The sequence below is a fragment of the Barbus barbus genome (genome assembly GCF_936440315.1).
Source record: "Barbus barbus genome assembly, chromosome: 21".
In the NCBI taxonomy this organism is placed as follows: Eukaryota; Metazoa; Chordata; class Actinopteri; order Cypriniformes; family Cyprinidae; genus Barbus; species Barbus barbus.
This window is the reverse complement of record NC_136749.1, coordinates 19,527,519-19,553,725: the sequence shown is the minus strand read 5'-3', so window position 1 is coordinate 19,553,725 and position 26,207 is coordinate 19,527,519. Positions and strand designations below refer to the sequence as shown.

Here is a 26,207-nt window from a genome sequence, read left to right as displayed (position 1 = left end):
ATAGGAAAGGTGATTTGCAAAGATTCATAAAAACTCACTTCTTCTGTAGATAAAGCTGGATCACGAAAGATTCACACGAGCATAGATGCATTTATGTAGATCGGGGATCTGCGCATTCACTTCAAAGCGAAAGTAACGTTAATCCTCTGCATCTTCAGTGGCTCAGATGTCAGGAGTAAATGATGACTGCTATATTCTCATTATTACATCCAACAACTAAACACTTCAGTTGCTTAATCGGAGACATCTTGTCTTACCCTGCATCGGAGTCGACACAATGGCTGACTCAGCTCAGCTGATTTGAGAAAGGGGATTTTAAAATAGGGATTTAAAAAAAAAAAAAAACACTGGGTGCATTTTTATCATTATAGGATAGATGTGTACACACACTTCCAACACACATTTATGTTCAAACAACTTGTAATGTGAATTTTGCATCCGATAACCACTTTAAAATGTGGTTTCAAGGGTTTGAGTTAAAAGTCTGATTAAATTAAAATGTCACTGAGCTAGTGCAGACTTGCAAATTACTTTCAGATTCGTAGAGCTTATATATATCAGATGCACTATTTTGATCACCTGTCAAATTGCAAGGTGTTTCTAGAAATGTGTGTTTAGGGTTGAGGATATTTGATTTTTAACTTCCTTACTAAACACACACCTTCACTGCAGGTACTATTAAATATCTTTTTTATCTGTCTGTGTATCTGTAAATATGGTACTGTGTTACTGGTAACTTCAGAAAGAGTCACTTAGAGAAGCTTTTGAAAAACATTTTGTTATGTGGTATCATGAAATTGGATCCTGGTCTTTACAAGTATTCAGTTATCATAGTTATGACCTAGAGGCTAGAGGGTAACATTTGCAAAGAAAAAATTCTCCCCCTTTTTGGATGACGTTTTAGTTTAAAGTATGTTAAATTGTGTCAGGTGAAGGTTTTAACCATTTATTTATTTGCGTCAGTACTTATTTTGAGTCAGTAAATTCATACTTTTATTCAGCAAAGATGCATTACATTGATCAAAAGTCACCATTGGAGACATTAAAGAATGTCATGACCCCAATTTTTGAAAGTTAGTGTGTAGCAGGGTTATTATAGTTAAATAACTCTAGTACTAAAACCATTTATTTTTAGAATACAGTGCTGGCCTTGTGATGCATTATGGTAGTGATTATTTTGATGTAGTAAAAAATAATGTAAATTATGCAATTAACAACACAAAACACATATCTGGTTGCTGTGCTTCCTCATGTGTTTATTTCTGTGTTTGTGTGTGTGTGTGAGAGTGAGAGGGGAAGGTCTGAAAACAAGGAAGTGCAATGTACAACTAAACAAATGAACTTTAACTGTCAGCCTCGATGACACCTGGCCTGTAAAATCAGTTTTCAAGGAAAAAGGCATAAAAGAAGAAAGTCAGGGAGCAAAAGAAGGATTAAATAATTTCAGAAAGCCATTGGAGAGAGGAAGCAGTAAGAGAGGGTAATTTGCATTTCATTGTCATTGTTGTTTTGCACTACCTGTAGTTCCTCTATTTGACTCTTGTAGTTTCACATGGTGAGCTGAATGTTTGTCTGATAATTAGTTTTTGACTAAAAGATCAGAAATTAATCTGACATCTCTGTATCTTTCTCTGCCTCTCTTGTTTGCTTTCACTGTTTTATGAAAAAGCCACAAAAAGGAAGGAAGAAGTTTGTAGCAGTGCATGAGAGAGTGAGAGAGGGAGGGACATACGACAGGCTTATATACAGTGTCAAGACAACCTGCTCTTCAAAGCACCGAAAACTGTTTACATTTCGAGAGAGAGGAGAAGCAAAGAGGGCAGGTATGAAGCCGCTAGACAAATGATAGATGTGGTTGGCTGTGTAAAGGGATAATACTGCACTGGTTATAGAAAGAGGGAAGCAAATCGAAAAGTAAAGGATGAGTGCTGACGTATGACACGAAGAGAAGTCTGTACTTTACTGCTCTGGATTATTGTGTTTGCCTGTATCATATTTAATACATATATTAATGTGCATTCAATTTTTTTCCCTTTTGACTGGAAGAGGAACATTTGAAAAAGGAAGATGGTCCGGTAAGTTGAGACTGACTTCATGCACTCTTGTTACAATCTTGATCAACTCCTCATCTTCCCCTTTTTAGTTTTGCTACTCTTGTTTTACACCACAGACTCTTATCTTTGAGTCTTGCAAAAGTGTTTGTAAAAACGCATCTTTTTTGTACATAACTGTAATGTGCAAGGTGTATTTATATGCTGATGCATGTCTGGCTGCACGTGTATGTGCATTTCTGCAAATGCACTTGGTGGTTTGGTAGGCCTTGGTAGAGTGTGCTGCTTCTTGTTGCGTGTGCTTCACCATACCATTTTATATATATACATACACATATACACACACATTGCATACACACACACACACATATATATATATATATATATATATATATATATATGTATGTGTGTGTGTGTGTGTGTATATATATATATATATATATATATATATATATATATATATATATATATATATATATATATATATATATATATATATATATATATATATATACACACACAAATAATTGCATTACATAAATTCGTTATTATTCCATTATATTTGCGCATTTATAAAAGCGTTCAAATACTTCAGGTACTCATATGTGTGTGTGTGTACTTATAAAGTACCATAAAGTTGAATTAGATAACAAAATTTAAAATCATTTCAACAACTTGTGTTAAGATGTGGATGCTTTATGTCAGTTCCTCTCAAGCTCAGATAGGTGTTCTAACCACAGGTGTAATTTAGCACATGAACTATGCATATTTTACACTAATATTGCACTTCACTGCCACAAAGTGTCCAAATATTTTGAACAACACATTGTTTTTTATAATTTAAAACCTACTCAACTTCTTTTTGTGAAATATTTGGCTTGCATGCAGTTAAGTCATCCACGTACAGTATGTTGTGCCATTCATGTCAGACATCTCATATAAAATGTTATATTATCATCTCCAGCATGTCTGATTCTAACATAAACTCATTTACATGTTGAACAGGTGGTTCCACAGAGATCTGTCTGGAATAGATGCAGAGACCGTTTTGAAGAACCGAGGTGTCCATGGCAGCTTCCTGGCCCGACCCAGCAAGAAGAATGTGGGCGATTTCTCCCTGTCTGTTAGGTACAGCACTTTTGGTTTGAGATGATAAGAATATTTATCTTTAGCCACTTTTTATGTCATTTAGAGAAAATTTGGTTCTGAGGATAAGCTGAGGTCAGATTAGGGGATAGATAGCCTTCATAGCTTTCTGTTACTTTCTGCTTTAGTAAAAGAAAGCCTTTCTGTGTTGGCTAAAAAACAACAACATTTTTTTTTTTAATTTACTGTTTCTGTATTTGACTGATTTGAGCTTTTGTTCTTCTTACTCTAATTTGTCTGACCGTGTTTAGTTGTAAAGAAACACAAGCTTGTTAAGAAACATTTATATACTTCCCTTCAAACCAATTATTACTTTTTTTGGAATAGATGACAAGCAGTTTTTTTCACTAGACAGACATTGCGCACAGTGTGGGAATAAAAACATTTCATCATATGTGGTGATAATTTGGTTCTGTATTTACGTATATAATATGCAGCGCTTTTCTCTCGTTCTTTTCAGAAGCTTTGTGTGGGTCGTGGTTTTCTGACCTTTAAAAATATTAATGGACATGTGTTTTCATGCAAAAGTATTTTCTTTTTTACTCGTATCTTTTTATTTATTTATTTTTTTTATATAATTTTACTCATTATCTGCCATGCAACTGTCATTAACAGTTCACGTCACTTCACATAACACAGTGCACATAGTGCAGTAATTCTCACATTTATCTATGTGTTTTTATTAATTCCATGGACTATAAAACCTAATTTGCTTGTTACATATAGACTTTCAAATATGCTCCAGATGTACAATGTTTATTTCTCTCTGATCTACGTAAGATAAAAAAAAATGTCTGCTTAATAGTGGAAAACATCAATACGCTGATTAGTATAATTGTATGCGATGTGTGTCTTGGATTTTGTCATGCAACTAGTTGATGTTACTAAACGCCAGTGTAATGTCAGTTCATTTTTTTAAAGGGTAAAGCTCAGTGTCAACAGCTCAAAACTGGCAATGATTCTGACCGTTATACCGAATTGCAGTTCATAACTATAACAATTATATATTTTCTGCGTGGAGCCTAGAAACTAATCATGCCTTTTCAGTTTTGACATTTGCAAATCATTTGTGGTTGTATGGTTTTACATCAACATCACATTGACCATTTTTCAGATTTTATGTACTAGCTTTGAAGGCTTTAAATAATTGGAATATTATAAAACTGACAAAAGTAGGGAGAGAGGAAGTGAATTGATCCTCCATTTTTATCTTAGTATTATGTGTCCTCTTTTCTGTGCCACGTATCTGATATGTTGTTTAGTCTGGTTCCAAACCACGTAACCAAAACTAGTTTTCTGGCATACTTAAACACAGTTACTTTTGGAGAAGCTAATGATTTCTTCAAACTCAGGAGGACAAACCTGCTAGCCTGAGAAAACACGATGAATATGGGTAATCATATCTATGATGGAAAATATTACTGCTATGCTTTGTGAAAAAGATTTCAAGTCAAGTAATTACTTCATACTCAAATTTTTACACACTTTCTACACTGAAGTTACTATTACTCCATTTCCTGCGACATTATGTCCTGTTTAAACCAGTTTATGTTTAGGGACCTTGATTAATTATTTTGAGATGCCATGTTCTATCAATAAATGGAAATAATTTAATTTTACTGAGCGTGATGCACCACCAATTCTCTTTCCTTCTCTTCCTCTGTCTCTCAGAGTGAGAGACATAGTCACACACATTAGGATTCAGAACACGGGTGATTATTATGACCTGTACGGCGGGGAGAAGTTTGCGACGTTGGCTGAGTTGGTGGAATACTACACTGGAGATCATGGAACTCTACAGGATAAAGATGGGACCGTTATTGAGCTCAAATACCCTTTAAACTGTTCTGATCCCACCACCGAGAGGTAAGCCATCATATTTGATCCTTCATCCTGAACATATTGGGGTGTATTTACAAAATTAACTGAACGAAATGGCTAATACAAGCAGTTTTATTTGACTTTGGTTTGATCTGAATTGTTTCTGAGACTCTTATATACCATATTTCAGTGGTTTCCGTAACATTATTACCAGAACAGGTTTTTAGGAAGAGTTTCATCTGTATTTACTAACCTTGTCTATGCAAAGTAATGTTCACTTTCTTAATCATGTCAAATATTCTGATTATGATATTTGCATAGATTGCATATGGAACTATTCCATTTCAACATCCATTCCTACTCTGTTTGCTTTTGCAACACCATATCCCAAATAAGGAGGCACCCCAAACACAGATAGATAGATCCACATTATATTCATGCTTGTTTATAATGCATACTGACATTGATTATATTCATATATGGAACCCCAACCATTCTGGCTGCAGTCGTGCTGTTTGTAGTTGTTTCTAAAGTTAGGTTGTTATTTTATTCAAAACAGCAGGAAGGTCAAGTGTTTAGTCAGAAAAACTGAAAAGGTCAAAATCATAATGTGGCGTTTCCAGGTCTAGTATTATGCTACTTTATTGTTTGATGTTAAACTTAATGCAGATAAGCATAGCACTTTTTGAGTAAACAGAAAACCCTGTTTGCAAATTTATATTTAGACGGCTGCTGTAGTGGATCCAATAGTCAAATTATTGTTGTCCATGTAAACATAGCCACAATTTTCTGGGCATGGAAAGTCATTTGTCTCATAAGGCTAGGAATTTAGATTTATTTGACCTAATATACAGCCTATCGGTAAAGGAAGTTTTGCTGCTTTGCCCTTTTGGAGAGTGCTTGGGAGTGTTGTCGTTGTGGTATTTTATGTAAATTTATCTGTTCAAATACTGCTATGCTAACAGAGAGCTTCAACTTCATTTTTTCTTCTGGCAGATAAATGCTACTCTAGCTACAGTACAAGTTAACAAAAAGTGGTTAATTACAGGGCTTCAATGTACTTTAATTAGTTTTTGCTATAGCTGGTTTGGCTAATATAATAATACCGCATAGTGTTGCTAAGCTACAAACAATCAAAATCAAAACAAGTTAACTACATTGAATCTTGACCTAGTTAGCCACTTTTTGTTAGCTTGTAAACGAAACAAGCATAAAATAGCATAACATTAGTATTTCAGGTAGCTTTCCCAACACTGGTCACTATGCCAAAAGGTTAATGGCAAATTAATAGAAAAAGTTGTTATACTGTAACACTGCCACTATAAACTTGCGCACTAAGGCAAAATGTCACCTCAGAGGACTTTCCGTCCCTGCTGTTTGTGCATTGATTTGATAAAAGCATTTTGTTAGATCAGCCATTTTATCACACATTGGAATTCTTCCACATTCTACTTTCAATTACGTCAGAAACCGAGGAACAAAACTTGATACAAATCTCCAAAATTCCTTCCACCACTAAAGTTAATCTTATCAAGTAAAGAGTAAAATCACCAAACAGCAACAGATTCATGTTAATGTTAAAGAGACATGTTAATGCGATCAGCAAGTATAAATCTTTTAAGATGGTCTCTTTGCTTTATGATTACATCGGATGAACATTAGCTGCCACTTAAATCCATCTATATCAGATTTGCATTTGACCAGACAATTGGAGAACTTTACGCAGTATACTGTATCAATTTCCCCTGTTTATATGGATCACAGACACACAATCCTGAATCAGCATTGCTAATCACAAGCTTTTCAACATGACTAATGTAAGAAACACATTGCTTCAGTTAACCATACTTGCGTGTAGGAGTGTTAATGCTGGCTGTAATAATAAGCACTGAAAATGCATGTTATACACAGATATTGCGGACTTAAATATTAGTTTTTTTCCTCTGTTAGTTTCCCTTCTTTGTCTGCACACAATGGTGCAAATGTAAAAACTTACACATATCGGTGTGAAATATTGCAGATTTATGTTATTTATGTAATACTACAAAAAAGATGACAATTCGCTCAAATTTGTCTAAAAAATGCAGTAAAACTGATTAAACTAATGATTAATAATCTAACAAATAATGCAAAGTTAAAGTGACTTTTTATTCATTGTAATTCATAATAATTATAGTCATTTTTAGATTTTAATATAAAGTGCAAACATCTGAGACTGCTTTTTTTAATGTAATTACTCTTTTCAATTACAAATGTATATTATATCATATTATATTTATATTATTTTATATTATCTGCATAAACATTTTAGAAAAATGTTTAATTTAATTTCAGTAGATTTTAATAGTCTGTTTGTGACTTAGACTTAATATTCGGACTTAAAGTGAACATTAGACTTAATATTCGGTAGTCAAGTTGCCTGAGCTCCACAAATTTGTGTAAAACCTGATGATCATGTCCACAATGATCAATAGAAGCAAAAGCATCTGACCCTCTGTGCACAGGAGATCACAAGATTAATGTCACAAATTTGCATATTTGATTAGTGATTAGTGCAAATTCTTAAAAACCTCATTCATTTTTTTTCCAACATGTTGGTGTGTTGTTTATTTTCAGGTTTAAGTAAGATTTTGAATCCCAGAGATCAGTGTGGCCTTTTGGATCCCAAATCTTCACCATCTTAGTCATTGATTTTTCTTTAAGCACTTTATTTCGTTTTGATGCACCTTGAATTGCAGACACACTCCACCCCTCCTTCTGCCATGTGTCTGACTTCCTCTTCTCAACTGCGGTTGGAAACTTTAGTTTTGACACATTTGCAAACAGTGACCAGACCCATTCAGGCCTTCCTTCATCTCTCCCCTGTCTCTCTTAGCTCTTTGTCCCCCACCCTTCTGTCTATCTCTTTCTCTTTTTTTGGTCATGCTCATGATGAGCTGCTTGATGGGTGTTGCTTAACGGACAGAGGACCTAACGTATGCAAACTGAGGTCACAGCCGAACTCAGTGTGACACTTTTCTACATTTTTGTCCCATAAAAGTGTTGCAGTGGGTTACTATGTTTATGTGTTATCAGCTGCCCATAAAGTGTGTTTCCCTTCGTGGTTTTAACACCATAAAATTTCTAGAACATTATTTAGAAGTTAGAGATATTAAATGAGAAACTTAACCAACCCCCACCCCCCCCGTCCCCGCCAAAAAAGTCATCATTTACTCTCCATAATGTCTGTTCAAACCTGTATGACTTACTTTCTTCTGCGAAACAAAAGATGATATTTTCAGAAATGTTTTTGCCCATACTGTAAAAGTCACTGGGGTCCAAAACAACAATGACTTTCATTGAAAAAGTAAATACTTACATTTAAAGCAACTTAAATATAAGTTCACAGAGGAAATGAGAAGATAGTACTGTAGGTTTATATGAGCGTCTCTTGTATAAATTAATATTGATTAGAAGGGGCTTGATGTCATTTCACACACAAGAGTTTCTATGCTGAAAGAAAATGTTCTCAAGTCTAGAATGCAAGTTATGACAACTTGAAAGAGAATGTGCAATGACAGATAGTGTAATGTATACACATTTGACACTCATATAAAATATTACATGTTTAATGCCAGAACCTGTAACTTTGATCACAAGTCCAATATAAAACTGAAAACATAAAAGAGCAAAGATCCCTTTATGGAGGCCTAAAAAGATCAAGACGCTGATGATTTGAAACACAAAGACGTCTGATTGCATGACATGGTGTCTTAATAAGACAGTTGTCCAGCTGAAACTTGTCAGTCACATATGCTTAACCTTTGGTCATTTAGATATGTTTAGTAAAGAGAGGGAACATAGAATCGCATTAACAAGATTTAGTCAACTAAAAATATAAATTGCACAATTATAAATGCCCCCAGACTCTGGAATGACGTGCCCATTTCTATTAGAGCTGCTCCTTCTTTGTATGTTTTAAGTCCAAGCTAAAAACCTATCTTTTTTGACTTGGCATATAACCAGTGATGAAGCATCATTGCACTATATATATATTTTTTAATGTTATTGTATCGTTTTATTTATTTATTTATTTTTTTTATCTTTTGCTATGTGCCATTTTCTATTTATCTTGTTTTTGCAGAACACTGGTCAACTTTGGTTGTGTTTAATAGTGCTTTATAAATAAAATTGACATTGACATTATAGCAATTTCTTTAATTTTATTATTGTTAAGTTGTATTACATTGTTATTACATAATGTAATAACGTATTATTATATAACAATAAACTACTTAATTATTTATTTTTTATTTATATTTTTATTTTATTTTTGTTTATTATTATACAGAAGCTGCAAAATTATAATTCACCGGTTGTAATTGTCAAAGCGCAATCATGGAAGAACCCCCAGAAGGGCGACTTAGCAAGCCTTTTTTTCTGAAGAGAAGAGAGAAGGAAGGACAAGCTAAAAATACACCAAAGTCTCGAGTCAAGAAACCTTGTCATCAGAAAATTTTCCGACCGCAGTACAGGAAGCTAAGATGTAGAAATTGAGAACTGAACCCAATTGTAAACTCCGTACGCAAGAGCATGAGGACTGCCATACTTTTGCGTCACGGTCCAGAAAAACATTGCTAATAAATATGCATGCTGGAAGTATAAATGTGACAAATGTTCAGCCTCTTGTTTTTGTGTTCATGGCTGTAGTGGTTTGCGGTGCAGCTGCATTTGGCTTTTGTTTTTTTATTTTTAGGCACTGTCATCCTCTAAATACCTTGACAGGTTTGTTTGCATCAGAGATGTCATTTTATTCACACGATGCAGGAAATACAATTCACAAATAAATGAACTATGTTTTACTTTTTAAAAGTTTCTATTGTGAGAACATCTACAGTAATATGTAGAACCTATAGTAATATGAACTTCAGAATGACTTTTTCGCCACTTTGTTTTTGTATCCTCAGGTGGTACCATGGCCACTTGTCAGGTTCAAATGCTGAGAAGCTGCTCCAAGAGCGCGATGAGCCCGGGACATTCCTGGTGAGGGAGTCGCTCTCCAAACCAGGAGACTTTGTTCTGTCTGTGCTGACCGATGATATGACCAGTTCTGGTAGGAGGGTCTCCCATATCAAGGTCATGTGCAATGTAAGTGCTTGTGCATGTGCTTATACATGTATGATTGTGAGTCAAACAAAGTCAATGGCTTGCTTTCATTTTAAAAACAAGTGTCTGGATTGAGTATGAACATAGAATATTCTACGTCATAAGCTTGTTTCAAAGCCAGTATTTAGTTACACTTCCCTTCAAGTAAGGTTTTGGACAAAATCAGCAAAAATCCTTATCATTTGTCTAAATGCATTAAACGGATGTGCAATTGAAAGTGAGCAATACTTGATTACACACTAATAACAACATAAATGGCTAATTTGTTCTAAATAGCTCTAGCAGTTTTTAATAAATACTGTATATATTAAGCTTTGAAAAACTTTTGTGTGTGTGTTGTCCCTTATCAATATAAAGTCATCACAAAATGAATAGAATTTATGCTGATTTTGTTCCAACCCTCATGCATTGAGTGTTATCAAATTTCTGAAGGTACTATAAATGGTGAGATACATATTATATATCATAAATTACTCATTAAAATGCTCAAATATTGCAGTGAATAATGGATTTAGTTGTTAATAATGTACTTTTGCATAGATCTTAGCAACTTGATCAATGACAAAGTATTTAAATGGACAGTTCACGCAAAAATGAAAATTCTGTCATCATTAGTTGTTCCAACCCTTTATGAATTTGTTACAAAATAGGATATTTTGAAGAATGTGGGCAACCAAACAGTCCATACTGTGGAAGTCAGTGTGGACCAACTGCTGTTTGGTTACCCACACTCTTTCAAATATCGTTTTTTGTGTTCAAGACTTGAGGGTGACTAAATGATTACAGAATTATCATGCTTTGAATGTTTTTATACATTTAGCAAATAACCAAAATTAAGTTAAAAAAAAACTTGCTTATGGAAATATATTTGCAGTCTGACATATACACACAGTATGATATTTGTACACGTTCACACAGTTTGACATACATACTTACACATAAGCAAGTTTGACATACTTAAAGATATGCAGAGTAAAGCATTTAAATACATACGGTACACACCGTATGACATTGATTCACACGCTTGTGCTTACCTGAAAAACGCCACTGGACTTTGAGTCATAAGTGTGTGTAAATGGCAGCGGGGGTGGTCATGCTCCTCTCAAGGCTCTAAATAAGCGCTACTGTTGAGCTGTTCAAATGAATGGTACACGATTATGACCAAGGGAAAATCAGGTCAACGCACTGCCTGTCAATTGTGTATTTATTCCACTGGTATGTGCGTGTGTGTATGTGCTTTAGTGAGGTTCAAAGCACACAAAACACTGTCGTTGCGTTGTTCCCCTCTGAGCAGATTAACAGAACAAACTGTGTTCTGTGAAGACGGTTCTAATCAGCTCAGAGAACCAAACAATTCTGTTAAGGCCTAAAACTTTTTAAATCAGCCTAAGTTAACCCTATTTTATCTAAGAAAATGTAAGCTCTCACCAGTGGACAGCTTCTATTAATCTGATTTAAGGACACAGAAAGCTTTTGTGCTGCCATTTTGGGTGATGTCATTTAAAGTTTAATACGCATTCTCACAGGTTGTAGTATTAAAGTAAAATCCAAACGTCCATTTAGGTGTTAGTTTATAATAAGGATAGCAAAAGCACATTTTCAAGCAAACCTATTCATAAAAAAGCTTTTGGACATTTTCAGCACAGCCATAATTAATGTGATGAACAAGGCTTGTGTGAACTTAAAATGAGGTACATCCAATAAAAAAAAAAAAAACCTTGGCATGTTGGTCAAATGTAAATGCAGTAATCCACGTTTATGAGTAAAACAAAAAGTATAATATGTGACCCTGGACCACAAAACCAGTCTTAAGTTGCTGGGGTATATTTGTAGCAATAGCCAACAATACATTGCATGGGTCAAAATTAATGATTTTTCTTTTATGCCAAAACTCATTAGGATATTAAGTAAAGATCATGTTCCATGAAGATATTTAGTAAATTTTCTACTGTAAATATATCAAAAGTTAATTTTTGATTAGTAATATGCATTGCCAAGAACTTCATTTGGACAACTTTAAAGGCGATTTTCTCAATATTGAGATTTTTTTGCACCCTCAGATTCCAGATTTTCAAATAGTTGTATCTCAGCCAAATATTGTCTTATCCTAACAAACCATACATCAATGGAAAGTTTATGAGTGGTTTTGTGGACCAGGGTCACATATGCTTTGTCACACAGTGTTTATGTTTTAATAATATTATAATTTGGAGGTCCGTTTTGGCATCCAGTTAAGGTGCCAGTGAACCCCATGTTACCGTTGTATATGAATCCAACTGACTGATGAACTTTTCATTTCTTACGCCTGTTTATTTTCAGAATGACCGTTACACCGTTGGTGGTAAACATGCTTTTGACACTTTGGCAGATCTTGTGGAGAATTTCAAACGCACTGGTATTGAGGAATTGTCTGGGACAATGGTTTACCTCAAACAGGTAAAAAACATTTGTAATCAGAGGGATGTTTTTCATACCAACATTAATGTCAAGCAAGATGTGTAACAAAAGCACTAGCAGCTAATCAGCTTCTGGTATTAACCGCAGCACTGTGGAAACTGACTGCTAGGTTTGATCACATTAGCTTATACATGTTGAGATATTAAGCTCAAATGTTTCAAACTAAAACCCTTTAAAAATGTTGTAAGAAAACTGATTTGTTAATAAAGTTACTGTTATAATGATCTGCTATTACTTTTATAGTGGCTAAATGTTGGCTTTGACTTAAGAGAATCTGTTCTGCTGAGATAAAAAGATTCAACTGGAAAATATTTGTGAAATTGATTTTTTTTTAACTCAGTGTGACAAAATGGCACATCTTAATGAACTGTGGGAAGCACCTTTAAAGTTGTGATTAATCTTCGCCCTTTCTGTCTGTCTCTCTCCTCCTTTGTGTTGTTTGCCTACACTTTTCTGTCTCTCTATGTTGATGTCTTGCTCTTCTCCCTGTTTTCATTTGTTTTGGTGTCTACCCTTTTCCTCAGCCTTATTACTCCACAAGGTTGAACGCAGCTGATATTGAGAGCAGAGTAAAGCAGCTCGACCAGACCTCAGATAACATGGACGGGGCCGATAAAAAGATAAAAGCTGGGTTCTGGGAAGAGTTTGATGTGAGTGGCATGTTTAAAGGTTATTCACCACCTGCTGTAGATGAATCACAAGTTCTTCATCCTTTAGAAGCACAGCTACATTTTATTAACTCGTTGTGGGATTTATTTAGAAAATATTGCAGTAATGGTACTCAAAAGATAATAAATTGAAATCTATTAATATGGAATTCCTGCTTTTCATAAAAAAAAAAAAAACATGTTTTATACTATGGACCAGCCTGAAAATCAAATGTGATTTGGGCTAAACAAATTATATTTATGATACCATTATTTTTTTTATTTTGTCAGATTTTAATGATGATACATTGAACCATTATTGAACCAACATGAGTATTGACTTGCCTTGGAGAAACCACAATTACAAAAACAGAAAATAAATAAATAAGTAATAAAATAATATTAAATTAAATTAAACTCTGCAGATTAGTGAGTAAAAAAAGTTTTATTCCCACACAAAAAAGATTGTGTGGTAGTTTTGTGTTCGCGGGCTGGAGTTAATCCGTTCACACCTCCTAACAGTAGCCTGTAGTCTGTTAGGCCACAACAGAGGCTGTATTTCCCACTCAGCATAATCCATTTTGGCCTTTGGCCCACTTTTTGTTCATCCAAGGCAGTTAGATCTTAAGAGATAATTATTTGGATTTATTTATTTTTTACATTTTGTGTTTTTACATTTAATTTTTTATTTTTTACATAAATGGCAAAAAGAGATGGTGCTGGCACATGTTTTATAACCATCAAGTTGTTTTCCCCTACATCATTTACATGAGCTTATGAGTCTGATTTAAGACAATTCATGCATTTTTACAGCCTTTTTAACACTTGCTACAGGCTGGCAAAAAGAATTTGCTCAACTGTTGCTAAAATTAGTACGTTCGTACGAGGCTCTCTGGTCGTAGTAAGGTTAGACCACAGGAGCCAAACGGTTGTTCAGAGCTACTCTCAACAAGCAGGATGTGGTCACGTGTACTCTCTATCTTAATTTCTCTCACTGTCTGTGCTATTTCTGATCTATAAATCAGTTTTTCTACTTGCAGGCGCTGCAGAAGTTGGAAACTAAGGTATCGAAGAGCAGATATGAAGGAACGAGACCAGAAAACAAAAGCAAAAACAGATACAAAAACATCCTTCCCTGTGAGAAATGAATCGGATCACAATACAGTATTTCTTCGAAAAATAAATAAATGAAATATAAGTTTAATAGTGATAAGTTGCATGAATTCTGACAGTTATTATAATAAATATTCAAATTTCTTCTCTTTTCAGTTGATGAAACTAGGGTTATCCTGCGAAACACAGATCCCAATGTTCTCGGCGCTGATTACATCAATGCCAACTATGTTACAGTACGTCCACAACATAAATCACAACATAATCATAAATCTCTCAAATTCTTTCATTAAACCATCTCTTTTCCCTCCTCCTGTCTCTGTCTATATGTCTGTGTTCACAGAACAAATTAATGGATATTGGATACCAGAAAAGTTACATTGCTTGTCAAGGCTGCCTCGCAACAACTGTAAACGATTTCTGGCAAATGGTATGGCAGGAAGAGTCACGAGTAATCGTCATGACAACAAGGGAGGTTGAGAAAGGACGGGTTAGTAATTGTTGACATTCTTCCAATTTATAATTTATAATTTTTTTATTTTTATTCAATATTATTAATTTGTATTATTATTAAATATATGTACTATTATAGCCTTGCTGTTAAAAAAGTAGAAAATGTCTCGACTGCAGATTTAAAATATACAGTTCCTTTTCTTGTTACATGCGCCCTCTGCAGAATAAGTGTGTGCCATATTGGCCTACTATTGAAGGAGAGTCAAAGGAAGCAGGCAGATATGTGGTGACGTTACTGACTGAGAAGGATGCCGCTGATTACAAGGTCAGAGTGATGGAGCTCACAGCACCACACCGGGTAAGAAAACAGTCTTTTCAATACCTTGAATGTGTGCAAACACATTCCCACTAGCACACACCACATTTCTGCATACAGCACCTGCGGCCCAGATTCTGTCCTTGTATCTCATTCTCTTTCAATACACTTTATACCTTTGCCTTGACAAAACAGTATCATAAGAACACAGTATTGTATCTTTAAAATGTGGCTTTTCTGTTATTAACAAACACCGTTTCATTATGGTTAGATCAAAAGTCAAAAAGTGAGACCACTTTAAGCACCACTTGAGACCACTTTGAAAAATTTTAGAACAATAATAAATAAAGTAAAATTAAGACTTGTGTGCCTTAAAATACTAAAACATTTTTGGACATTTATATTCATTTTTCAAACATGTTTTTTATGGAGTTTTTCATGAATTTTTGCGCTTTGTGTACAAAAAACAATTTATGTTCATTTTAATGACATCTTTTCACTAAATTCGTATTCGTTAAGTTTTTTTTTTATTATTAAAATATAAGTGAAATGTTTCTTAAATCAGAAATCTCTTTACTTTTCTGATCTCAGAAAGAGCCAGCTCGCACCATTTGGCACTACCAATATTTGAGCTGGCCGGATCACGGCGTGCCACAAGAGCCTGGTGGAGTGCTTAGCTTTCTGGAGCAAGTCAACAACAGACAGCAAGAACTGTCTCCAGAAAGAACTGATAGACCTATGATCATCCACTGCAGGTACTTACTCACAACAGAGCCTCTTATAACTTAATCTACCACTCGGTGCCTTCATGAGCACAAAACAATCTATTCAGATGTCCATAAAATATATATATATATATCTGAATATTCTTCACATTTTATAGACAGCATTGAACACTGATGCTGGTTTAAATGCCACTTATTTTGTGTTTCTCACAAAACATCTTTGGGAAAAGCCATAATTCTTTTTTTTTTTTTTTTGGTAGTGAACTGGTCACAAAAAACAATTAGGATCATTTAAAGGGAAAGTTTGCCCAAAAATGAAAATTCTATCATTAATTACTCACCCTCATGTCGTTCCGAATCCGTAAGACCTCCGTTCATCTTCGGAACACAAATTAAGATATTTTTGATCAATTCTGAGCGCTCTCCCATAGACGGCAATGTAATTACCACAATCAAGGTCCAGAAACGTAGTAAGATCGGTAAAATAATCCATGTGACATCAGGGGTTCAACCGTAATTTTACGAAGCTACAAATCAAAGCATAAACAACGTAGAAAACGTATATCCGTGTGGCGCAGCTGACACAGAACAGCATACGCAGTTTACATTCAGTAGATACTCTCTTTTTGATGCTAGGGTGACGCGGAGGAGACAAAAAACTATTTTGAATAAATAGTTAAATAAAGTTATTTTTGTTTTCTTTGCATACAAAAAGTATTCTCGTAACTTCGTAAAATTACGATTGAATCCCTGATGTCACATGGATTATTTTACCGATGTCCTTGCTACGTTTCTGGACCTTGATCGTGTTAATTACGTTGCTGTCTTTGGGTGGGTCAGAGAGCTTACAGGCTTACAGATTATCAACGACATGAGGGTGAGCAATTAGTGACAGAATTTAAATATTTGAGTGAATTATCCCAATATGCAGTTTTTACTTAGTTTAATGTCAAGAATATTCAGATGTATATATAAATAAACTTAAGTTTTTAAATAAAGTTTCTATTTTATTTTATTAACAGAGAACAGTGTAGTACATTTCATATTTTAGCATGAAATGTATTACACGCTGACCGTCTTAGGCAGGGAGGTTTAGGCAGTAGTCACACCACTTAGCATTTCATAATCACAATACATGCTTGAACTTTTCATGATCCCATACTTTCCATTTTAAACCTTTAAATGAAGAGTTTGTTTATTCTTTAGTATTAACATGTGCTATGGGAAATTCGGTGTGTCATGACCTCTGCAAGTTTGAAGAGATATCTTCAGTTATTTGTTGCTTAATGTGTTTTGACAGTGCTGGTATTGGGCGAACAGGAACCATTGTGGTAATCGACATGCTTATAGATAGCATTGATGCTAAAGGTGAGTTTATATCACTCTGCGGTTTTTGAGGTTTTCTTACTTTTACTATGAAAAAAAAACTTTTTAAAAAGTCAGCAGCCTGGTATCCGGATGGTTTTTGGTTCAGTCCCTAACTGAAGCAAGATATTAGCTATTAGAAGCATTAGATATTATTAAAACCTCAGGGATTGTCCCTGGTAATACCTTCATGGTACCATTCTTTGGAAACGTCACATGAAAGGTCATGGGTTTGATTCCCAGAGAACTGATGAACTCATTACACAAATACCTTGAATGCAATAAAAGTGTCAAAACACAGTGGGAAAAGTTAGTGTAATTAGGTTGTTTTTACTCAAACCTCTGGAATCCTGTGAATTCTAATTTTTAATTAATTCTAGCTCTTAATGAGAGGTTTTGATTTAAGCTCAAACACATTCTAGAGAGGCTCACTACTTTCAATATTCATCTTTATCTCGAAACATTAATGAACGTTACTATAGCAAAACCTTTTTTAGATCAGGACATGAAAAATCAAACATCTGCTCTCTCAGCAGGAGACACATTATGGTTGATAATTTTTATTGCAACTTAGGGTTAATGCAGTGCATTCACATTGATTAAAGCATTATAACCTGTGAATGTCCTAAGGCTTTCTGGAACCTACAATATGTTTGGCTAACATGCTTCCCTTCTAAATGGTCCAGATATTTTTACACAAATCAATACAGTTAGTCTTATAATCTCATAATAGGCTTATTCTTAGTTGTTGCAACCACATTTCACATGAACATCTCAGGGTGGTACTTCATCCTAGATCCTGGGTCAAACATGGTCGCAATTTTTGCAAATGATTCTAAAGATGTTGTCTTTGTCAGGTCTGGACTGTGATATCAACATCCAGAAGTGTATTCAGATGGTTAGAGAACAGCGGTCTGGCATGGTGCAAACTGAAGCACAGTACAAGTTCATCTACTTGGCTGTGCTACAGTATATAGATTCGAGGAAGGTCACACGAAAGGCTGTCATGGTAAGAAAATGGCTGAGGATCATGGTGGGAGGTTTTTAAAATGCAATAAAGGGAATAAAAGGAAATTAAGCCAGTATTTGGTTTGGGGTCAGTAAGATATTTAAAAGAATTAATACTTTATTTTGCAAAAAAGTGACAGTTAATACATCTATAAAGTTACAAAAGTTTTCTGTTTCAAGCAAATGCTGTTCTTTTGAACTTTATATTTCTCAAAGGATCCTGGAAGAAAAATGTATCACAGTTTCAACAAAAATATTAAGCAGCTCAATTGATTTCAGCATTGATAAGAAATGCGTCTTGAGCAACAAATCATTATAATTAGACTGATTTCTGAAGGATCATGTGACACTGAAGACTGGAGTAACGACTGTTGAAAATTCAGCTTTGCCATCACAGGAATAAATTACATTTTAAAATATATTAGCCTCCTGATTTTCCATAATTTTGTGAATTAGTATTTTTTTTGACATTACATTGTTTAGAGCACAAGAAAAAATGGACAAATAACAATTTTGAAAAGTTATATTTTATTCATATGTTATGTTATGGACACTGGGACTCAATTGTTTTAATTGTTTTAAAAAATAAAAAGACATGAATGAACATGCACGGGCCAAAACAATTGATTTATATTTAATCACCAAAACATTTTTAGGTTTCACGATTTTTAAAAAACCAAACATTGTATATAGAGGATTCTCAAATATGTTATGAAAGATATAACAGAATGATTTGATATACCATTTTATGCAGTATGTGTATAAAATGGCCATAAACAGGTTTTCCCATTGTATACATCAATGTATCTATAAACTGTATCTAATTTGCATATCAATGTGTTCTTGGGGCAAAATATAATGAAAAAAAGGTTACATTAGGAAAACTGTTTCTACAAATTGTAATAACATTATTGTTTTACTGTATTTTTGGTCAAATAAATGCAGCTTGACGAGCATAAGCACCTCTTTTGAAAATATTAAACAAACTTAACGACCCCAAACTTTTGAACAGTAGTATATCCATTTGCCTTCAAAACGGTTCCCAGGCAATATCTTATCAAAGTTAACACTGTAAAAAAGGAAGATAAGAATGATATCCAGTTATCTGTGTCTCCCATCTGTTTTAATTTTTTTAAACTTCCTGTTACAGGAAACAGAAACTGAATATGGAAACCTCTCAATTCAGCCTAAACACCAGAAGGCCAGTCGCAAAGCCTCTGCAAAGTAAGTAGACTTCTGCTTATAGCGTATCCCAAATACTCCCACAACCATGCAGAAACATTCCTCTCACGTCCCCTTATCTTCCACGAACCGATGACCAGTTTAGTAGGCAGTTCAAAGATCTCTGTCACACAGCCATCAGCTTACACAAGCTTTTTGGAAGCCTTAGAACCATTGTGCAATGTCCAATTGAAAGAGAAAGAGAAGGATTGAGTTGGCCATTCTATCTCAGATCTGGTATTGTTTCAGTTTGTCCTTGCTCTAATCACAGAGTTCAACTAATCATTGGCTTACCAGATAATGTTTGGCAAGCCTCTCTCTCACGTTTTTGTGGTTTGGGTCAGTTAATAGCTCAAGATGCTGACAAAACATTCAAATGTTGTAGACTGCACATAAAATGATAACTTACTAAAACAACTAAGTATAATGATAACAGCTTCTGGATAATAAAGTCTAACTGCATTTAAATCTAAGCACTGCAGTGGACTTCTCATTCACTCCTTTGTTTCTCTAGAAGTTGGGATGGTTATGATGACTACTATAAGTTAGTGACTAATCAGTTACACTAATTTTTTTTTCCTTTTTTCAGAAAACATGAAGACGTTTATGAGAATCTGGGAGCAAAGGGAAAGAAAGATGTCAAAAAGCAGAAATCAGAAGATAAGAAGAGTGGATCTGTCAGGAAACGATAAAGAAAGAAGATGAAATTAAATTTTGCTTCATGATTGTACAGCTTATGTTTATGCAAATTTTCAGCTGTTTTAAAGAAAACTGAGCCAAGGAGCCAGGCCTATTTGACCTTATCAAACTAATCTTGCAATGTTTTTGTCTGTGTATTTGTTAATTTTTTTTTTATATATATATATTTAGTAAAAATTTAAGTCACTAAGTTGTAATTGTAATAGATCATCCACTCGTTCTCAGTTTGAATAAAAGTCATGTCCAAAAACTGTCATCCCAGTTATGTTTATCTGCTGTAATAAAATGAAGGGGTGTTTGCATAGAATGTTTAATATTCCAGGATGTTACTGTAACAGTAAGGCAGAATGGAAAGGTTGATGTCCTGCAGAGATGATAAGCACAAACTCTGGCCTGATGCCAGAGAGAGAGAGAGGGACCTGACTCATTCATATTCTTTACATCAGAGAGCTGTAGACATCAGGGTCAAATCTGGCCCTTGATCAGTGCACCCCATACTGGGCTGACCTCGTTTAACATAGAGGCACAGCGGGGAAAACATTAGGAGAAATGAATGAACTTAACAGAGCGACACATGAGCAACAGAACAAAGTGTGCCAGAGAAAAAGAGTGAGAGAGCATTTTGAGGCACAGACGTAAATTATGATTGGGTTAAAAAATATTTTGTTTTCAGTATTACCTAACTTCCATCGAACTGTCAGCAAATTACTGAAGAATAAATATTATTCTTAGAATAAAATTATATATGTATATTATTTATAATATATATTATTATAATATTATAATTGGTCCTATAATTGATATAGGACCGACAATCATTACCAACTGACATTTTGCTCATATTAGCTAGCCTACTAAATTGGTCCACATCATTAGACACAAAATGAAATGATAATATTATTAAAAATTTAAGAATTTATTATCACTGAGATACAATTATAGTTTCCATTACTTGAATTCGTTTTTATTTATTTATTTGATTTTTTCAGCTTTTATTTAAAGTTTAGGCCAAGTCATGTCGTGTCGTTGCATTTTCTATCATCTTTTTTAAAATGCATCTATATTGCATTAGTTTTTTATTTCAGTTTTAGTTTTTTTTTAAATTCACTACATCGAATTAAACTAAATTAAAATATGAAATGTCCTTTTATTTCATTTCAGTTAATGTTATTTAATTTCAAGTAACGGAAATGCCACTTTCTGTAGACATATAGTTGCATAGGCAATTTAATGAGATGACGCCTAATTTGCATATTTTAAAGGGGTAAATTCACAATTACTCATTCTTTTTGTGTGCATTTTTATATATTTAAAGTTACATTTTGACAGAACCTCAGGGACCCGTCCACCTGTAGCACCTCCCCTTAATGCCTGCAAAGCAATCCTAAAATTAGGGAGGATTTGGTCTTCGCTCTTCGGAGTTGAGCTGGTTTGGGAGGAGTCATAGCCGCTTTGGGGTCTAATTTACTTTACAGAGGACGAACCGGAGCTAGGTCTTGGAGCATTGTGTAACGCACCATCACGGAATAAATTCCCGGAAACACTGACCACGGACTCGGCTCGTTATCTTCACCTCGCGTGTTGTTAGTAGGAAACGGCGTCAATCGCGCTATAATTTAACCAAATTAACTAGTTTACGATGCGATAGTGCTGCCTAGCGACACGGATAGAGATCCAGACAGATAACCAGAGGGGAAAGCAAGCCCACGGTGGCACAGATCACACAAAGTTTAGTTGGATTCGTGTCAAGCAAAAAACAAACCGAGAAAATGTCCAAACCTAATTATACTGGCATTTACCACATGGTTTCCCAGGAAAATTTTGAAGAATATCTCGCGGCTTTGGGTAAGCAACAGTATATTTTATGTTTTTCTTCTTATTTTTTTTACTCCGTTTGGGAGTTTAAGATCTTAAAATGATGATCAGTGAACTGTAGTAGGCTAGTATATAAAGAGTCTATTCAAAACGAACCACAGTGACTCACTTTGATTGTAACTTGATGCTTGTGTTGACCTTGATGTCCCTCTTTCATCTGTTTTCAAATTTTTCTTTTTTTCCTTTTAATCTGGGTTAATGTAATGAAATCCAATCCAATCATCATCTTGCCTTGGGGGAGAAAGCATAAACGAGATCAGAGCAATTTGGTTTGTGAAGAATACAACTGGAAAAGTGAAGACATGTCTGAATTTGTCCCTGAACCCTTTATCATATCCATATTCATTGGATAAGACCTTGTAATACTGGTCTCATCATGTTATACGTGGTGTTAAAGGGTTAGCTCACCTAAAAATTAAAATGTTGTTTCAAACTTGTATGAATGACTTTCTTTTGTGGAAAAATGTATTGAAAAATTGTTTGCAATAATGGAGCATTCAAACATAAAACAGCATGCAAGTATCATAAAAATGATCACACAATTCATACATTAGATTCCAAAAATGTTCTGAATTCATACAATAGCTTCTGAGCGACCCGATCATTGAATCCATGAACTCAAGAATATTCTTATTTCAGGACAAATCCTTCAGACTGGATGAAAAACCTTTTTTCACCAAAAAAACAAACAAATCTTTTTGGGGTTTGGAACAACATGAAGTAAATAATAACAGAATCTCCTTTCTTCAATTAAGTATGCTAGTCATTTAATTTCTCTTCCTCTCCTCATCAGATGTTAATTATGCATTAAGGAAAGTCGTCTGCATTCTGAAACCCAGCAAACATATTGAACACGATGTGAACTCAGGCAAAATGAAGATCAAGACAGTCACCACCTTTAGGAACTTTGACATGGACTTCACTTTGGGACAGGAGTTCACAGAGGACCTGGGACCGGTTGATGGGCGAAAGTGCCAGGTGCGTGCGTGTTTGTGTTTTTTTTTATATTATATATATTTTTTCCTAATTAACCCATCTGTAATGTATTTGTGAGAAACAAATGGGCCCCTTTAAAAGTAACATCAGCCAGACAAAGGAGTGTGGGAAAGTGTGGTATGTGTGGCGCTAATGGATAATGTTCTCCATATGTTTCAGACCACAGTGAACTGGGACGGTGATAAATTGGTCTGCATGCAGCGAGGAGAGAAAGAGGGCAGAGGCTGGACACACTGGCTAGAAGGAAACCTCCTCCATTTGGTAAGCAAGCAGGGACTGTCCCGGGCCAGGAAAACAGCTTTGTATTATTCAGGGTCTGGACTATAAAGTAACTTGTAAAACAATGTAAAATTGGACTAAAATTTTTTTGATAAAACTGTATGAAGGTTTTTCAATAACAGAATAATAGGAGATTACTATTATACAATGAGTGACATTTATATAAATGTTTGCATATATATTTTTTATTTCTACCTTTTTCAATTTTTTATTTATATTTTTAATTTAATGGGAAACCTATGGCAATTATAAAGTGTGAGAAAAGAGGCAAACCAAAATGAAAAGAGTAGGTGAGAGAAGAGATGAAGACGAGGAGGGGATTAAATGAGTGATGGTCCTTTTGTGGACTAGTTTAAATAGAAACCATTCTTTTTGGGTTACACGCTACTACTGTTCAAGTTTGAAGTAAGTTTTTTTTTTTTTTTTTTAAATATACTGATACTTTTAATCAGCAAGGATGCATTAAATTGATCAAGTGACATTAAAGACTTTTGTACAAAGGATTTGTATTTTAAATAAATGCAGTTTTTTTTTACTTTCCATGCAAAGTGTCCTAAGAAAATGTATCATAGTTTCCACAAATATATGAATGATTTTCAACATTGATAATAATTAGAAATGTTTCTTAAGCACCAATCAGCGTATTACAATGATTTCTGAAGGATCATGTGACACTGATAACTGGAGTAATGGCTGCTGGAAATTTAGATTTGCCATCAAAGAAATAAAATCTATTTTAAAATATATTAAAATAGAAACCCATTATTTTAAATTGTAATAATATTTGACAATATTACTGTTATTTCACTTTTATCAAATACAGCCTTTGTAAGTATGACTTCTTTCAAAGTCATTAAAAATCTTTTCATTTTAGTTCATTTCATTTATAGAAACAGTACTTTTCATTTTAGGAATGGTTTCAATGGACCATCCAAGGTTCAAGGGTTTATTCAGAAGCACAGTGGTGATGGGGCCTTCTCTGAATGTCTTTAGTTCTTGGATTAAACCCGATCGAATCTTTAACAACTGGGCTACTACTATGAATCTTTCACAATGTCCTTCATCCTTTTTTCTTCTGTCACGTCTCTCTCTCTCTCTCTCTGCAGGAGATGAGGGTTCAGGATGTTACTGCCAAGCAAGTCTTTAAGAAGGCTGAATGAGGATGGAGAGAAGAGAAAGAAATAGAGGGGCCATTTGCTAGGGGTTTTTGAGCTCCGATTGTTCTTAGAGCTCAGGGTTCAGAAAAAGGCCATATCGCAACAGTGATTTGTCTCTGAGCCACAACCAATAGTGTTTAAATGGAGACAACAAATGAAGAAATTGGTTCACTCTCTATAAAAATGTATCCGCTTTTACAGCACCGTTTTCCCTTCACAGCTGCAACCAAACCAAAATACAAAGTTCAAATGAGATCTACAATAGAGCCCTGTTGCCCTTTGTGAACATTCAGGAATGGTACTGTAATATATGGATCAGGCTGGATTCATGGCACCCTAATATTGTATTATGCAGATATGTTTGCAGTAACTAAATCAGCCAGTGGTTTAGCTAGTCAAGTACAACTTGAATTCTTCATTACTAAATTACATTTAATGTCCAGTGTTCTACTACTGGATTGACAAATACTAGAAATAATGGATTTGATAAATCTACATAAGATTTTGAATAATTGCTGTAAATGCATTGTCTAAAAGTGCTGTAACACGTGTGGTCTGAAATGTGTCTTGTAGTTTTACTTGTCCACTCTAGAATATAACCATTTATGTTACCATAAAATCCTGTTTGCTTGTATGCATGTATTTCCTATACTATACCGATGCTAATTGCAAAATTAATAACAATGCACACAATACATCTATCTAGCTGTCTGTGTCTGCCTGTCTACCGACCTACCTACCTACATACATACAGTGGGGAAAAAAATGATTTGATCCCCTGTAGATTTTGTACGTTTGCCCACTGACAAAGAAATGATCAGTCTCTAATTTTAATGGTAGGTTTATTTGAACAGTGAGAGACAGAATAACATAAAAAATCCAGAAAAATGCATTTCAAAAAAGTTATAAACTGTTTTGCTTGTTAATGAGTGAAATTGATCCCCTATCAATCAGCAAGATTTCTGGCTCCCAGGTGTCTTTTATACAGGTAAATATATAAATATATCTTAAAGAGAGTGCTCCTAATCTCAGTTTGTTACCTGTATAAAAGACACCTGTTCACAGAAGCAATCAATCAGATTCCAAACTCTCCACCATGGCCAAGACCAAAGAGCTGTCCAAGGATGTCAGGGACAAGATTGTAGACCTACACAAGGCTGGAATGGGCTACAAGACCATCGCCAAGCAGCTTGATGAGAAGGTGACAACAGTTGGTGCGGTTATTTGCAATAACTGTGAATCTCCCTCGGTCTGGGGCTCCATGCAAGATCTCACCTCGTGGAGTTTCAATGATCATGAGAAAGGTGAGGAATCAGCCCAGTACTACACGGGAGGATCTTGTCAATGATCTCAAGGCAGCTGGACCATAGTCACAAAGAAAACAATTGGTAACACACTACGCCGTGAAGGACTGAATTCCTGCAGCGCCTGCAAGGTCCCCCTGCTCAAGAAAGCACGTGTACAGGCCTGAAGTTTGCCAATGATTCAGAGGAGAACTGGGTGAAAGTGTTGTGGTTAAATGAGACCAAAATCCAGCTCTTTGGCATCGGCATCAACTCAACTCACCGTATTTGGAGGAGGAGGAATGCTGCCTATGACCCCAAGAACACCATCCCCACCGTCAAACATGGAGGTGGAAACATGCTTTGGGGGTGTTTTTCTGCTAAGGGGACAGGACAACAGCACTGCATCAAAGGGACGATGGACGGGGCCATGTACCGTCAGGGTCAGCA

At 34.9% G+C, this 26,207-nt stretch overlaps 2 protein-coding genes across 5 annotated transcripts; both read left to right on the top strand.

Moving 5' to 3' along the window:
* Nucleotides 1–1,312: 1,312 nt before the first annotated feature.
* ptpn6 (protein tyrosine phosphatase non-receptor type 6) lies at nucleotides 1,313–20,422 on the top strand (the record flags this gene model as incomplete). 4 transcript variants are annotated; one of them, XM_079444941.1, is made up of 17 exons in its annotated part: nucleotides 1,315–1,480; nucleotides 1,670–1,823; nucleotides 2,047–2,075; nucleotides 3,057–3,179; nucleotides 4,869–5,063; nucleotides 9,965–10,145; nucleotides 12,483–12,599; nucleotides 13,145–13,270; nucleotides 14,308–14,404; nucleotides 14,537–14,616; nucleotides 14,724–14,870; nucleotides 15,057–15,191; nucleotides 15,741–15,904; nucleotides 17,175–17,242; nucleotides 18,097–18,248; nucleotides 19,398–19,471; nucleotides 20,058–20,422. In XM_079444941.1, the coding sequence occupies 15 exons, from the start codon at nucleotides 2,068–2,070 to the stop codon at nucleotides 20,158–20,160; spliced, it is 1,770 nt and encodes a 589-aa protein (XP_079301067.1). In that variant the 3' UTR covers nucleotides 20,161–20,422. The 4 variants fall into 4 exon arrangements, with proteins under 4 accessions (XP_079301068.1, XP_079301067.1, XP_079301069.1 ...); XM_079444942.1 differs by lacking the exon at nucleotides 1,670–1,823 and having other exon boundaries at nucleotides 1,313–1,480; XM_079444943.1 differs by lacking the exon at nucleotides 1,315–1,480 and having other exon boundaries at nucleotides 1,771–1,950.
* A 1,072-nt stretch (nucleotides 20,423–21,494) lies between these two features.
* rbp5 (retinol binding protein 1a, cellular) lies at nucleotides 21,495–25,338 on the top strand. Its single transcript, XM_079444252.1, has 4 exons — nucleotides 21,495–22,012; nucleotides 22,836–23,020; nucleotides 23,198–23,299; nucleotides 24,424–25,338. The coding sequence occupies exons 1-4, from the start codon at nucleotides 21,937–21,939 to the stop codon at nucleotides 24,475–24,477; spliced, it is 417 nt and encodes a 138-aa protein (XP_079300378.1). The 5' UTR covers nucleotides 21,495–21,936; the 3' UTR covers nucleotides 24,478–25,338.
* Nucleotides 25,339–26,207: the final 869 nt, after the last annotated feature.